The following is a 17,326-nucleotide window of genomic DNA, read 5'->3' on the forward strand; positions in this document are numbered from 1 at the left end:
AGGTACATGTGCCTCCCATTAAAAATAAAAATTACCTTACTTTAACACTCAGACCAGTGAGTTTGAAAGCAGAGGCAGAGCACCCATTCCTAAGGCATGAAAGACTTTTGATTACATAAAAGGCTCTTCTCTTTCTAACCCTATTGGTTTTGATGGTCTGCTGGATTCTTTGGATGAGAAGGTTAGTAAAACATGACATGAGATTGTGAAGGAGGTGAAAGGAAAGAGGAAATTCTTGAGCATCTCAGAAATCCTATAAGGGCCCCAGGGCAGAAAGGGGACTGAAAATGACACCATAAATTTTCCAAGAAGACCACTAAGACATTTTTCCTGAAATCAAGAAAATAAAATCTTAAGAAACAATTCACAACTTTGCTGTTGTTTGTATGAGGAGAGAAAGAAATAAAAGCAGATTCAAATAAGAAATACCACAGCTCAGTTGGAAAGAAATTGATTCAATTTTTCCTGAAACTGCTTTTGTTTCTCTGCACAGAAGCAGAGTTGATAAAGTACTTTTATTATAAACCTTCACAAGGAAACATCTGAGAGCATGTCTTTCAGGGAATTAATTTCATTTTAAAGTATATTTTTTTTCCTTCTTTTATATTTTTGTTGTGCAAACTATGCAAATGAACACCTACAATAGCTCTGATCATGCAGGGGATTCCTTCAGTGATGGCAAAAATTCTTGGTAATTGTGCATCAAGAGTTTTGGAAAGGATGACAAAAACCAATTTCCTACTCTAGTCAGTGTCCCAGCTAAGTATCCTAAAAGCTTGTTAAGTCCAGGTACGGGTAACACCTTTGAAAGTTGCCCTGCTACTTCCCATTTTGTGACTTGTTTTCTAACACTCTGGTAGAAACTCTTAGGAAGGGATGGAAAAGAAATTTCCTTTCTTTTTGCTACATGGAATCTGAGATCACACAAAGTCATCCAAATTGGAGAAATCTTTCTTTCTACCTTGAGAGCAGCACAGAAAATTTAACTTGCTGAAGTGGATGATGGGACAACTTTTAGGTAGAAGAAGGAGAAAAGGTAGTCTACTTTATTAGTCCACTGGCCTTTTTTGCCTTATACTTACTACATAAGTATGTTTGAGGTAGCAGTGACTGCTACGCCCTTTGGTGCTGTTTGTGTCAGGTATTGCACTCACTGCTCAGTGACTAGTATCTAGAAAATTGTAAGGAACAGCTCTCCAAGCAGGTTTAACACATCTAGCAGATTAGATTAAATCCCTTTCTACAGTTGTGGGAAGTCATTTTCTCTGTCAGGAGAAGCAGTAAAACTACTCAGTGTCTTAGAATTGTCCTTCTCTGCTGGTAGCTTCCATCTTTCAGCTCTAACTGACTATTATCCTGGTTCCTACCTCAGCAAAAATGGCAGAAAATTTTAAACTTTTAAACTTTTTAAAAGTTAAAACAGATTTTCCCAGTGAAAAATGGGCTCTATTTGAAAAAAAAATTGTATTGGATCTCTAGCAGGTGGCAATTCCTTTCCTGCTTTAAGAGTTTTAATTTGGTCTTTTGCTGCAAAATATCAATTACTGCTAACTAAAGTTTGTATTTTGACTTACCACTACCCCTGAGTATACATACATGTATTCTGCATATATATATATGAATATAGATTTAGAGGTGTCACACCTGTATATGGTCTCTATATATGTGTTAGACTATTGATAGACGTAATACATTAAATTTCCATACTTGAAATATTTATCCATGGCCAAGATATGCAGTACTTTGTGAAAGGCATGTTGTTATATGGAATCGAAAGATAGGGTAACTGTGGTTCAAAATACTTAAATTTTGCGTTTGATAATGTTTTAAATTTAAACTCTAGATTGCTTTAAGGAACTTTATATGTGCTAAAATTTTAAAACTTCATCATATTTAAAGAATTACAGTTATCTTTTAGGTTTTATTCCAACCAGAATAGAAGGCATTTTCTGCAAAAGTCTAACTACTCTTTTGATACAGATCAGTACTTTTTGTAATTTTTTTTTTCAAATTGTATTAGAGCTTTCTATAAATCTATTAGCATATTTTCGGGTAATAAAAAATGCAAGGGATTAAGGACACGAAAATACTTTTTAATTGGCTAGGAAGGCTATTAAAATTGCAAAAATACCTAAGGTAGAAGAATGATGAAATATGTTTTTCTGAAAAGTGGAAGTAGGTGATTAAGACTTCTTACAGTTTCAGCTGCAAAATAGACTATCAAATATTTCTTTTCTTTTAATTTTAGAATTGAAAGAAAATAACTGTTGATTAAATAGTTGGTTAATAATGTTATCTCCAGATAGGCAGTTACCAGCCTTTTCGGAAGCATCTTTAACTAAAAAGAGTGCCCAATCTGTCTTAGTAGCCTTGAATACTGCAGGGAATATATGAGATGTATAAAGCAAAGATAAGAATAAGTCCAGCTATTTCCATTCAGTTCATAAACAGTAGGTGAAAGTTCACCCATCCTGAAGGTTTATGTCTTGCCAGATCAATGGCATTTTTCAGCTGGGATAATAAAATAATACAGATTTTTGGCAAGAGTCAAGCTTTTTCTTCATTTAAGCATGTTTAAAAATAACATTGGATTGTGCCTGAATGAACAAATATCAGGTCTTTACAGAAAACTTAAATCTAGTTACACCTTTTATCTTGTGTAAAAGATTCTGTTATTTCATCCAGTCTCCTGAAGTACAGAAATAGGCTATGTGAGATTGAAGAGGGTCAGTTCTCATTTCTGCATAGCATAGCAGAGCAGAGAAGAGCATTGCAATTTGTTTCAGGAGACTTACCATCTCAAAGAGGTTGTGATGCTTAAAGTCTTCTCCCTGAGGATTCCAATTCTAGTTGATTTTCCAGTAAATGAACAAACTGGCCAAACCTTGACCTTTCATAGACCATATTCTCTGGAATTATTTTGTTACTTTTGTAGTAATGAAAGAAAATAAAATCCCAATTTACTGAATGAAAGAACAATGAAAGTACAAACAAGCAATAAAACCAAAACAAAATCCCCAAACTCAACATTAGATTTCTAGAGACAGTAAAGAAATAATTAAAAAAAAAACTATTTAGAAGACTTCTAACTGAAGTCTATTCCCTATATCTTTTAATTTTTTTAATTACAAAAGAATTGTTACAAGTAATTTCCATAATGGTATATTGATGACATGATTTCATATGACCATGAATAATTGCTACTTTCTTCCTCAGGCTTCACATATTTCTACAAAGGAAAAGAATACTGGAAATTCAATAACCAGATGCTCAGGGTGGAACCTGGCTATCCCAGATCCATCCTCAAGGATTTTATGGGTTGTGATGGACCAACAGACCGAGATAAAGACCGACACAGCCCTCAAGATGATGTTGACATTGTCATCAAACTGGACAACACAGCCAGCACTGTGAAAGCCATAGCCATCGTCATTCCCTGCATCCTGGCCTTGTGCCTCCTTGTCTTGGTTTACACTGTGTTCCAGTTCAAAAGGAAAGGAACACCCCGGCACATACTGTACTGCAAACGCTCTATGCAAGAGTGGGTGTGATGTAGGGTTTTGGTTTTTTTCTCTTTCCCTCCCAGGAGTTTGTGGTAACTTGAGATTCAACACAAGAGCTGTTATGCAGTTTCCTAGCTAGGAGCGGGCATCTGTCAGTCTGAAACAAAGCTGATCTTTAAAACCCAGGGGGTTGCCTGTCCTGCGCATGAGTGGCAATTCGCTCAGCTGGGAAGCTTCCATGATACACAGTATCTGCTGTTTCTTCAGTCCTTTGTCTTTCTTTGTCATTCAATTCTAGGCCTTCCCTCTGCACGCTCAATGCCCTATAAACTATCAGGATTAACTAACAAAGAGGAATAAAAATATCTCCAATGTTTCTACATTTTTTCCTTAAGGCCTGTTCCCCTTCAAAGAATTTTTTGCTGAAAGTAAATTTTTTTAGAGAAACACAACAACCAATAATGGAACTTTCAGGAAAGTGAGAAGACCTAAAACAGCTTTGTCTCCAAAGAGGATTGCTTTCTGTCTGCTATGGATAAAGTCCCATACTCCTACTTCCAGTTTTGTCAGGTGGGAGACTTGGATGACACGCAGGACTTCAGACTGTTCGGACAGCCATTTTCCAACAAACAAGGGGCCAAAATATCTGCAATATAGTAACAGCCTTAATACATTCATTTTGTGTTTTTTACAGCTGCTCTGGGCTATGTCCTCAATGTTTTAAACTCATATTCAATACTATATTCAAGCAGAACCTTTTTATTGGTTGGTTTGATTTCTGGTTAGTTTTCCTACATTATCTTTCCCAAGCTGTACCAAGCCAACTACCCCAGGCCTTTTATAAGTCTGTCAGGAGCACTCATTCCAAAGAATGGTAAAAAGCAGTGTGTCTCTGAAGTGGATTTCAATGAACTAAAACAACAGACAGACTATTGAGAGACTTGACACTGGTATTATGTTGGTGGTGTAACCCTTTGAGAACTATTGCGTCCAGTTTTCAGAGTCTGTTAAACTTGGTCATCATTAAATTAGAGAATTGTGTTTGGGTAATACAGGTTTCAAAAGAAAATCAGTTTTTTGAAACAGATTTCTTATGACTGCATTTTTAATTATTTGCAATATTGATAGAAAAGCGTTTGTAACATGAATAGAAAACAAAATATATTTACCAGCTACTTTCTTGTTAAAGGAACCAAACGTATTTTAATAATTTGTATCACTTACCAAGAATTTTTCTGAGCTGTCAACAGTTTTATAGCTTAGCCTCTTATCTTAAGCATCTTGGATTTCTCTCTTGAGACTGTGTGGCATGACAATTCGATTTGCCTCTGCAGAGGTAGAGTTACAGTTTCAAAAGAAAGCTAAGAAGATGACTCTGACAGTGCATGAGTATCCTCTGGTGTGTTACCCCTTTGCATGTTCATCATAGTTCTCAAAGGGTTAAAATTTCTGGCCTTCAGTCAAACATGGTATCAACTGACAGAGCCAAGGGACCACCAAAACATTTTGTCATTCTATGTAATTTGTGCTAACAGCAGTATTGTCATTTTCATGTGACCTGCAGAGCAGGTTTGTATCAATAATTTTTTCCTAGAGAAAAGTCAGCAACTGACAGACCTCTTTATTGATTTTAGGAGCTGCTTCTTGCAGTGATAGGCTTTACAGTCACTGGGCTGTGAACTTATTAAAGATGGTCAGAATGATGCACCCCAAAAGTCAGACACTTGGTTTTTTATGAAAGCCAGGTATCGAGGGGAGTAGCTTTTGCAACAATGAACAGCTTGCCTTGAACTTGATTATTGACCTGTTGACTGTCATTACCAAGTACAACATTGTCTTCTGTGAACAGCTTCACTGTCTGGATTTCCTTAAAGTGTACTGTCCTATGTCTTTGACCTTTAACTTGCAAACTGGCACAAACTGAAGGGAATCTGATGTTGCAAATGAACTTAGATGAGTTTTATTTCTTGAAAGGCCTGATAGACATGATCCAAAATTTGAGAAAAAAAAATTGAAGTGTTTTAGTAGGAGAGAAACGACATAGACTAAAATATTTATGATAGGTCTGTAGAAAGGTATTTTGCTATGTATACATGCACACTCTAAAAATGAATTACAGCAGAAGTTAATTTTTATTTAACTTGAATACAATTTTCAGTATAAAATTATTATTTCTACAAATATCTAGTTATTAATGAAAAGGTTATAGGAAAGTATTAAAATACTTGAAATGGCCAGTATGGGCTTTTACATTAAATGAGACTTTTATACTATGTTCAACCAATTTCTTACTGGTTTCTTAATCCACATAACTGGATCACTTTTTAGAGAGTGTAGGTATATATGCATATATATTATGATTATTATTGTTTTGGTAATGGATAGCTTGACTGCCTTGAATTTATATTCATATTGAGCATAGCATGAAAAATAGTATGCCTTTTTTTCAATTACATGATTTTATATTGATTTGAGGACTTATGAACATATGTGGCATGCTATAAAGCATTGCAAACTTATTTCTTAGAGCATAAACAGATATACATATGTATGGTTAACAAAAATGAAGATTAGAAAAAGATATAGTTTTACAACAAATATGCAATGCAGATGGCATTTTGGAGATGTTTTGTAGAAGTACTGCATACTGTAGGTTAGAAGCGCACCAGTATCAGCCCATAGCATTATTTAGTAAATCCAAGTCAGCTGTTGCTGAAAATATTGATTTATTGACAATTTAGTTGCACAGGATTTTTGCTGTGGATCAGCTCATTTGGTGAATTTGAAATTCTATGCTATTTGTCATATGTATTAAGATGTGTGTTTGTATACTTATAAAAGCACACAAACACACACATACATAGACATGCACATTTTAATCCATTGAGAAATTTTTATTGTCAACAAACTACTATAACTTATGTTCTGCTATAGACAGAACAAAATTATTGATGTTGCTGTTACAATTTTTTTTCCCTTGGATAGTTGGAGGAAAATAATAAGAGAACTACTTATTCTGTATTTGCTTTTCCTCTACTGTAGGAGAATTTTTTTTTTAAGTCAGAACGGCATCTCATCAGTCTTTTTATTCACTTGAAAATTTCATTTCAGTTTTGAAATATCTTTCATGGCAGCTTTAACTTTTTCTGCAACCATTTCCCTGTCAGTAATGAAGTGCTGAGCATGTTGACTGTTGTTCTTTGATAAGGTAACAAAAATATTTGTGTTTGGAGAATTTAACTGTAATTATGCAGGAAGGTAAGTGTGATAATTCTAGTGCTTGGTATATTGTATATGGTAGTTACATGAATACATGATAAGTTGATCATTGAATCTATTTTCTTTTACTTAAAAGTGCATATATGCTATATACAGAGAGTGGGAGAAAAAAAATTACATTGGCATGTTTATTCATGCAAAACAAGATTGTGTCAACATTTCTGTTACATACTCATTTTTTCAGTAGGTTGCAATGCAGTCATAAAGGTTCGCTTTAAGTAAAAGATGTAGGAGCATTTGTGTTCACTGTAATTTCCAAATACATATTGGCTAGTTTCAAATTATAGAATTTCAGAGTGAATTAGTGATGTTGCCTGATCTAATTTTGAACTCAAATTAGTAAAAGTTCTAACACAATTTTTTTTATAGTTATTTCTCTACAAGGGCCTATAACTATTAGAATTAAGAAAAATCAAATTGAAAATATTTTCAGGTCTGCAATCTGGGTCCCTGCTCATGTGCCGTGACATTTTTAATAAACATTTCCATATTGCTATTGTCATGATCTGTATTTTGAACAATACAAAACTGAATAGTGTTGTGTTAATCAGCTACAGTCGATCAAGCTGACTACACAAGGTCGTGTATCTTCAGAGTACTATGGTCTGTATGATGCAGAAGGCCAGAGTAGATTATGGTAGTGTTTCCTTTGGCCTTTCAATATCTAAACCTATGAAAAGGTTATTGACTGTAGAAAAAATTAATTTTTATCAAAAAAAATTAAAAATATGTAACTGTATATTTACTGGATAGGCTGGGATGGAGAGACTCAAATGGCTCCAAAGGAGCCCTTTCAAGTCTCCAGAATAAATGTAATACATATTTTATATATTCCTATGAACTTTTGTTCTTTTTCTTCTTTCGAAGTGGGAAAAGGGAGGGGATGATTAAAGAAAAAGATTTTTTAAGGCTAATTTTGTGAATTAAAATAACATAAGCTAATAGATCCAAACATAAGGGGCAGACTTACACTTTTTCTTAGAAGCACACTTCACATCCCCAGTAGCTTGATCAAGACTCCTGTGCCATTAGTGCTGTGGGTTAAGAATGGAGTGTAAGGCTTAATTTTTGAATTTTCAACTTTTTTGGGGGGTCTTACTTTACAATCTAAATGTCAGTTAAATGTAGCTTTTGGTACCAAATTATATAGTATCTAATTCTAGCTTGTTGGTTAGAAAACAGTGCATAGTCTAGGAAGTTGGTCTGCCTATTAGCAATGGAAGTACTACATTCCTATTTTTTTTTTTTTTTTTTTGCATTTGAACCATTGTTAAGACAAATCTTAAAACACACATATAGTAAACTGAATAGTGAATGTTCCAGGTACTGGATTTTTAGGGAAGTAGAAATGCAAGCTACCATACCATTAGCAGCCTACTTTGGAAAAAACATGAGATGACTGGGTGGAGGAGCAAGGATATGACTGCAGGGGCTTGCTCTGTCCTGGCTCCCATCTCTCCTTACAACATGGCCTAAGTTTCACCACCTATTGCAGAGGTGAAGGAAGCCATACACCACAGCAGTGGGAGATGTGAAGTAGCCATAACAGAACAGTAGCTCCTGGTTTGCCTTTTGTTGTTATCAAGACTGTCTCTGGACACCTCTGTTTCCAGAAGTATAAATAGATGACTGCAAGTCTATGAGTTATTACTATCAGCTGAGGAAACAAATGCCACTGGCCACTTAGATGTCCAGCTGTGCTGTAAATCAAATAATATTATCTGGAAGCTGAGGAACAGATAACCTGTTATTCAATACAATGATATACTTCTGATATTCCAGCAGTGTAATGTTAGGCATACTTTCTTATCTCCCACTACATAGACTGCAGGCAAACAGAGTGGTTCTCATGAGATAAGACCATTTAAACATATGTCAGTTACAAAATCGGGTGTAAATGAACCATGTGCTCATAAAATTGATACATGCATGTAATTAAATGAATTGTCTGCCACTAGTCTCATGAAAAATATGTAATGTGTGAGTCAAACCTGTCTAACCCATTCTTGTGGCTTGCCATCTGAGATGTCAGAGGCTGATGGAGAAAGACATTGTCATCAGTGCCATCAATGCTGAAAATATCTGGTAAATATCAAAAGCATGCCATCACTTGCTGCAAACTGGCCCCATTTGAGGCTTGATCTAAGGTAGCCTCTAATGTTAGGCAGCATAGATTTTTTTATGATATGGAATTATTCTATATATGTATGTATATAAGCAGGAATGCCCAATAATAATCAGAAGATGAAATTTTGAAGGATCATCAGTGTGTGAGCACAGCAAGCATCTGTTCCTAAAATCAAAATGTATTTTAAGGAAGGATGTAGACATCGTTAAAGACATGAATTATAAACAGGCCTTCTTTCCCAGTATACATAAGTTTTAGGATATCATCTAAAAATTATGGTCAGTTAATTAACATTTGGAATTGCAGCTGCCCATTTTGTCTTTGAAAGAGGACATTCTGTGAGTGGTGTCCATAAAATATGTTGGCTTTGTGGAGATGGCTTTAAGTATTGCTCTGGTCTACCAACAGTTAGATGAAATAAATTTTATTTGCAGAGAAGACATAAATGAAGAAGGGCTGATGTAAACTAACATGTTAAGACAGTTTTCTGTACTTGGATGTGTATGCAGCATAGTGCTATTTGCTGTCACAGTAATACTTCATAAACAATAATCATTACACAGGTCAGCCACTTATGATGGCATGAAGTTTTCCAGTGACACAGCTTAGTTTCTTCTGCTTCTGTAAAGCACCATTGTTCACAGATAATTTTTATTATACCCACTACATAAACCAAGGTTTTCTGTTTAGTTAATAGTAATTTCTACCATATGAAATTGAATTATGTCCTTTTTATAACTACAACCTTAATCTTCTTGGAGCGGCATATCTTAATTCATAGCCTTTCATGACTTTTTTTTTCCTTTCATTCTTGCAGTAAAATATATACTGAATATTGTCTCCATCCTCATGAATAATCCTGTTCATTCTGTGTCATGCAAGTGTCTTGGATAACCCATTTACTAATCTATCATTCCAGGAAATGGCTTTCTGGGAACTGGGATTAGTAATAGAATGCTGGCATAAAATATCTTCCCAAAGTACCCACTTAGTCCTTAACAATATGACAATGGAGTTTGAAGGGTTTTTAGTGAGGTTTTGTGTTACTTACATACTGGCAACAGAACAGTGTAACTCTGCCAATCAGTGAATGTCCATATGGGTTCACAACTTGCAGTGTTCTGTGTTGAGTTATAAAATAAGGTTTCTAATTCATATTTCCATCCTGATGTGTTGGTATTTAACACCCAGTTTACATACACATTTATAGCTTACATGGCTTTGCATAAATTCATCTGCCTTGTTGAAGCCAAGAGTACTTAATGTCAGCAGGTAATCCGTGTTAATAAGGTATAAAATTTTGGTTCCCATACTATCATTTTGAAACCTTAAAGAAGAGAACATAGGTATTACACAGTATCACTTTTTCCATAACTTTCCAAAATGATGGTTTCTAATACTCTTTGTCAGTGTTTAAAATTAGATGATATTAAATATGTCTCAAAAGTACTGGTTTACAACTGATATGTCGCAGGTAAATGCACAGCCTCATATTTGAACATACAATGATTCTAAAGAGAGAAGGACATACTGTGTATGCTTTCCTTGGCCATTGCCACAAAATTGCCAGTGCTCACATACTGGTCACCTTCATATCTTATGGGAACATTGTGAAGTCAACTCAAGCAGTTTCTCTGCTTGGATATAAAAGTAAAATTATATAGTTTAGGAAATGATACATGTGATGACATGCATTCAGAAGACATCATCAGCAACCTACACCACTGTTTTAAATGACCATGACAACTACAATTCATACCTGCAAGGCATAGCTGCAGCTTATAGGTACATGGTTGTGTTTTACCTCATATGATAAAATGCTATGAATTCTGGCCATGCATCACCAGGCAGATGAAAACAATCAAAAAGACCTTTCAGAATAGCCATTGTCAATACTCACAGCTTATGGAAATAACTGGATTGTTATACTCAACAAAATTTAGTCTTGAATAGGAATCGAGAATTGGAGGAATGTGTGATGATGAAAATACTCTATTCCCAACTCTTACTCTTCGTAATCAAATAGGTAAAGCATTGTCAAGTGTAAATATGTGTATGTATATATATATATATGTATATGTATATATACACACACACGTAACATCTATCTTTACTGTGTTTCTAAAACATACAGATATCACTTGTCAAATCACAGTATTGTCTTACTGTGTCCTGTTGAAGTCTTTCCCAGAGGATACTTAAACTAGTCATGAACTTTCTTTCCACAACTTCTAGGACCCACAGGAAAACCAACTAGGTCTTTTGGTCAAAGCCTACAGACAGACACAAGTAGCAGAAGAACATTTCCATTTTTGATTACCAAAAAAATAGGAAAAGGAATGAAAACATTTTCACTTATAGGTGCAAGTATTACAGTGAAAATTACACAATTTATCAAAAGAGATGGAGACAAGGATCACTAATACCACTAAAATTTCATGTAATCAACAATAAAAGAGAAGAGATATTACCAAGAACTTAGTGATAGCTTGGAAAGTATGATTGGCCTCCAACAACAAAGATATCTGTTAGGCTTTAGAAAGTCCACTGAATTTTGCATTTGGATTCATAACCCACCAGATAGCAGTCAGTCAAAAAGCTTCTCAATATAGTTGCTCTAAACCTGATTGCAAATATATATAGCAATACATAGTACATTATTTATCTGGTGCAATCAAAATCTTTTGAGATAGATTTAGTCAAACTAATATTAACCTGGATCTCTGTGCAAAAACTGGTCACAGTGAAATGTTCTTCTGTTTGTTCTCAAAAATTAGATCCAAGATGATTTGAAAAACTCCACTGGATAAAATACTGAAGGACAAGGAAGTCTTTAACTTCTACTAGTCTATATTACAATCATGTATCTTTATTCCCATTATAGTCCTGAAGTATTTAATATGACAGAAATACTTTTATGGCCATTGGCTGGATCATCTATTTCTATTTCTATATATAAATTGATAAATACAGTCAAACTTCTCATTCCCCTCCATACCCTTTTCTCACTGCACCTCGACATGTTTCCTTACTAATGAAGGCAATATTTAATTTTCTATTCTCTTGGTAGGCAAGTGGGAAATGATCTGTTCATTATAAAAATCAGCAAAAATAATTTTTTTGTCTATCTCATTTAAGCATGTACAACTTTTTGCACTTTGTCAATAGGAATTGCAGCTTTTTGTGTCTACAAAGAAGAAGTAGTACCTTCTCAAATCTCCTGTGAATATTTGAGGAGCTTGATGTATATCTTTCACTGAGTTTCGTTCATTGTCCGGTACAACAACACTGAGCTCTAAGTTACAGCAGATTATTGAAGCCTTTGCCTTCCATTGACCTTGCCATCCTTAAGTCTGTTATGAAAAAGGCATGGTACAGCCAGGGCTGATCATCATGGATTCTTTATTTGCATCTTGGAACTACTTGACTTGTCAGATGTACAATAGTGTAACACCAGAGACCTACCATTTTTTACCATTTTTACCAGACATTGTATGTCTGGTAAAAATACTATTTGTATGTATGGCTTATGACATCTCTGAAATGTGAGCAGACTAGAAAACTGCATTTCAACAGTCTGTGTTATTTTCAGTGTTTCCAGTTCTCATCTTTAACCTGTTCTCTTTCTCCTTTGCATTCTGATGCCTATAATCTGTGTCATAAATATCCAGACAAGGATTTTATGGCTGGACTCCTTCCTCTACCACAAGTCAGTTCATACACATACATCAATTCCATCAATTACCATACTGCTGTAGCATAATAGGCTAGCAGTGTTGCATGGCAGAATGCTTTGCTGTTATGCACTGTTTTCCAATTGATCCTAATTTTTCGGTATCACATATAAAAAACCTCTCTCTGTCATCTGCTACTGAAGTCTTGATTCATTGCCCAGTTCCAACACAGCTTGCAGAGAAAGGTGCAGGTGTTTGACTTCTGAGGTTTGCTTTATGTTATAGGTGTTCCTATATGATCAGAAACTGTTTGAGGGATGCAGTGTCTTCTCCTTGCCAGTCCTGTGGTAGTATTGTTAGCAGTTAAAGCATGTGCAGCTGGTTTTGTCAGTCTGTAGTCAACTAGAGTTTGATATGGATATATACAAGAAGGGTACATTGTTTTCCAAGCTTCATACACATCCTTGTTTCTCTTTATTAATAACATGCACCTTACATTCTCTCCAGGTGCTGTATTCTTGAATCTATCAAAGCTTGGTTTCTTCCTCAGTTCTGCTTGTTGAGTGTTATTTTAGCAGCTGATTCCATTTTCTATTGTTGACATTCCTTCATCCCTGTAATTCCAACAGAAGTTGTTCTGGTTCCAATATGTTAGCTAGAAGCTACTAAAATTCTGGTTCTGCCCACCCAGTGATTTGCTTATTTATCCTCCATGTCTGAGAAAGAGGAAATCAACCTTTCAAGCAGAGACAAGGGTGTTTGTGCAGTTGATAGGATAGCTCTGAAAGTGGTTTTATGCATAACATGACCCTAAAACTCAGATATTGTTAAACATAAATCTTCAAGCTCTTTATCTTCAACCACCCAACAGTTGTTCATTTATTTTTCAAAGTCTGACAAATAAGTCAGAATATGGATGTGATGATTTCTCTTGTGTGAAACAAATTTCTCATTTTTATTCCCTTTTCTCTGCATAGCTCCATTTTCATTTCATGCCCATGTTCCGCTTATTAGGATGTGTGTTAGAATCAAAATAACTGGAACATTTATTTGCTTTCTGCAACTGAATTTCATTTTATTATTGTTATTTTATTTTATTTTATTGGCTCACACAGCATTCTATACGGTAACCTTTTTATAACTGACATATGTTATTCCTTCAGGTAGCTTCTACTGACAAACACAACGCTTGTTTGTGTGCAAATGCAAGGCTGACTAAATGGTGCTAAAGTGTATTATGACTGTCAGATATAATCAGGCAAAATTTTGTGGTGCTTAGACTGATTTTTTCATTGATTTTATTGATCAATGCATTGAACAGTGTTTTATTATACACAAGTAGTCTTTTGTTAGTAAATCAAGACCTCATAGTGCATTGTTAAACTGAAAGGGTTAATTAATCTATGTAACAGCTCACCAAGCTAATCTCTTTAATTCCTTATACTGTTGTGTCATTAAAGGTCAAGGGGTCATGATAATAATCTCATTGCTGTAGACCATTAACATGACTGAACATTTTCAACAAAGACTTATGTTTACAATGCTATAACCCTTTGACTGCTGCGGCAACCTTTAACCATCGAACGTCACACGGTAGAATCATCATTGTGGTTCTTGCCATGGCAATCAAAGAGTTAAGGGCTGTGCAGTGATTTGTTTTATATTTATTAATTTATATTTATTTTTTGTTTTCATTTGAGAAGGGGGGAATTGGGGTGGGGCAGTTCTTGTCTGCTGTAAGTGTCTTAACCAAGGGAAGGGTTAAAATGGCTTTTTATACTATTGCATCTTATGTACTTACCATCGTTTCATTGTGTTGTAATTAAAAAAAAATCTGTCAATAAATAAGAGAACAGAAAAAAATTTTCATAAAGGTATTGTGGTTTAATTGGTATATATTGCTGTAAGATTTATAGCTACTGTTCTTTAGGTATTGTATAGCATTAGAGCCAAATTTAGCTTCAAAACAGGAATGCCTTTGTATAATAACAGATAATGACAATTTATGGATATATTATGGATGTAACTGTCTGTGAGCAAGGTGAAGGAAACATTATTTTTCCAATCAAGGCAGAGTAGGAAAAACTAGTTTGTATTGGAAAAGAGGTGGAGTAAGTGACAGTGGACCTACTTCTGTAATGTAGGCTGAGAGATTGCAGTTACGGCCACTACAAAAAATTATGAACAGGTGGCTGAGTTCCCTCTTTTTTTATATGTAACAAAACCATGACAAATTTAATGTAAAAAATTGAGTCTAATGATTCAAATTAGAAAAAATAGGCAAAGAGTAAACACAACAGCAACAAAAAATTATTGAAATCAAACCAGAATAGATCAGAAGACTAAGAGCAAAGGAAAGTTTTGTAAAGCTGGCTCAGTTTTGCAAAGATCTGTGTGTTCTCCCATGTCAACAATTATGTAATTCTTCTTAGGCTATAAAGCGTTACAGGTTTTCTACCCCCATGCATGCGTGTGGGTATAGGAAACCAGGAACAAGCTCAGCCTACTGGAAGAAAAACATAAACTTTTTATTGTTTCAGTGTCCTAGCAAGAAAGACAGCAGTGCTTATAAACTGATCCAGGACCTGAGGCCAAACTCATCACATACCTAAGCTACCTGAAGCTTTGTTCTTTTCCATTCTAAATCAGAGGTACATGAGTAAAACAGAAATCACTGACTGCAGTTCTCAGCCATGAAAGAGGAAAAGTTCCCTGGCTGGGCCTTAACTACAAGTGACTGACAGGAAAAACACAAGTTCTAAACTGAATGGTTTGGGGAGTGTCTCTACCTAAACATCCTTAAGTTCATGGAAGTGCATTGTTTCTGAAAGATTTAAAAGAATTCCCAAGCTGATTCATGTATTCTCAATACCATTCATTTAGTAGGTAAAGGTGATGCTGCAGGCAGAAAACTGATTAGTAAACATCAGCAATCACAGTTAACTTATGAGAAATTTGGCACAGTTTTCCAAATCTATTGCTGTACAATTATGTGGCTGATAATTAGATTTTTGTTTTAATGTTTGAGACCAAAATCAAGATTTAGCTTCCATGTATTCTTCTTCAAAAAGCTTTCCAATCAAGAAATAATTACTAGTTAGACAAAAAGGATTATGAATAAGAGATATTAATAACTGCTTGCCAACCTCTTTCTTGTTGCTTGTTTGAATTATTAGAAATGGTAAACACAATCAACTAAACATTTGGACATTAATAGCTCTCAATGGAATTTAAGCTTATGACTATATTAGATATTACTTTCTTCAGGTAAAAACAGTATGCAATGGCATAGAACATATTCATTTTCCACTCAAAATAAACTAAAAATAAAACAAACCAATATTTTATGGAACACTTACTGAGCCAAGTGGAAAAACTCTGGGCACTTACTATGAGTTATAAGGATTGCACTTTAATGGATATTAAACACTCATAAAATCCACAATACATACAAGTCAAACTGCCTTTCTCTAAGTATATTGGCAGTGCAGTGCTGGTGTTGGTGAAAATGAGTCTGTGTTGGTAAGGAGATTTTGCTATAAGATATGTAAATTTTAGGTGCACATTTGATCTGTGCTTCACTAGTATAAAAAGTTAGACCCTAATCAATGCCTAACCAGTGTTCCCTCAAGTCACTTTCAATCTGAATGAAAGTGTACTATGAGCCTCTGCACAAACATTCAGAATGCAGTTTTCCCAAGACTTGACAAAACCTTATTCTCTTACTTCAATATGTGCCATAGTAAAATGCAACATATAGACTTTTTCACTTAAGTGCCTCTTTCCCCCATAAGTTTATAATTTATTTTTATATTTTAAATCTGAGATATTCAGATTCAAGAGAATCCAAGTATTTAGCTGGAAAGGTAAAGCTGCATGCAAGAAAACAGAAAAAGAAAAGTATTTGAAAATTATTTTCAAGATATTTTTATATTAGTATTTAATTTCTGAAAGTTTTCCAGGCTGAAATAAATATTATTGCTACCACACCACTCAGTATATTGATATGAAGTTTGGCTTGCAACTTATTCATTCCTTTACAAGTTACTGCAAGAAACAACTCCTAAAGAGCATGCTTAATTTCCCAGATGTTTGTGTGAAATTAGTGTCATTAATAACCATATTGATTGTCTTTATTTCCCAAGGATTCTTCTACTGAAAATGTTACCCTGAAGTGACATGTAGAGACATTCTTGTTATCCATGACTTGCTCACTTGTTGTCTAATTGCTAGATGAGAGATTTACTGTGGAGTGCTTTTGTGTTGTGGTTCATAGATAATTCTTGCTTTGATTTTCAGCACCAGTCAAACATTCTCACTATGACAAATGATAAGTGTGGCTGCACTCCTCTTGTTTCCACACCAGGAAGTTATTCTGTCACAGTGGCCAGCTTCCCACTGCATGTCTTTGATCATACTGTGATTAAAGTAATACATTCAGTTCAAAACTGTCCTGAAGAGTTTTTCTATTCATGTTGTATTTTTGTAAAGAAATACTATATTATCTCTGAAGGACCAGTTCTACAAGGAAGATATGGAGTATCAAAATACTGTCACAGTGTCAAATAACTTTGTTCTCAAATCTCTCCCAGGCCTGGCTTCCATGGCAGTCCACACTGTGTGTGCATTGCAGATTTTCTCTTGGAGTGTGCTAGCTAGGCCTTTTAGGCATAAAACCTGTGTTTACTTTTGGGAGGCAGTTATTCCAGGAATCACAATGGCATAGTGGGTAAGATAGAATC

General features: G+C 34.9%; 1 protein-coding gene across 1 annotated transcript in view; it reads left to right on the top strand.

Moving 5' to 3' along the window:
- MMP16 (matrix metallopeptidase 16) overlaps nt 1-17,032 on the top strand; it is a 176,474-nt gene extending 159,442 nt beyond the window's left edge. Inside the window, exon 10 of the mRNA XM_036402619.2 lies at nt 3,217-17,032. Coding sequence (XP_036258512.1) covers nt 3,217-3,551 — 335 coding nt within the window. The 3' untranslated portion in view covers nt 3,552-17,032. The remainder of the gene's footprint in view (nt 1-3,216) is intronic.
- The last annotated feature ends 294 nt before the right edge of the window (nt 17,033-17,326 follow it).

Source organism: Molothrus ater, chromosome 1 (assembly GCF_012460135.2).
Source record: "Molothrus ater isolate BHLD 08-10-18 breed brown headed cowbird chromosome 1, BPBGC_Mater_1.1, whole genome shotgun sequence".
Taxonomy (NCBI): domain Eukaryota; kingdom Metazoa; phylum Chordata; class Aves; order Passeriformes; family Icteridae; genus Molothrus; species Molothrus ater.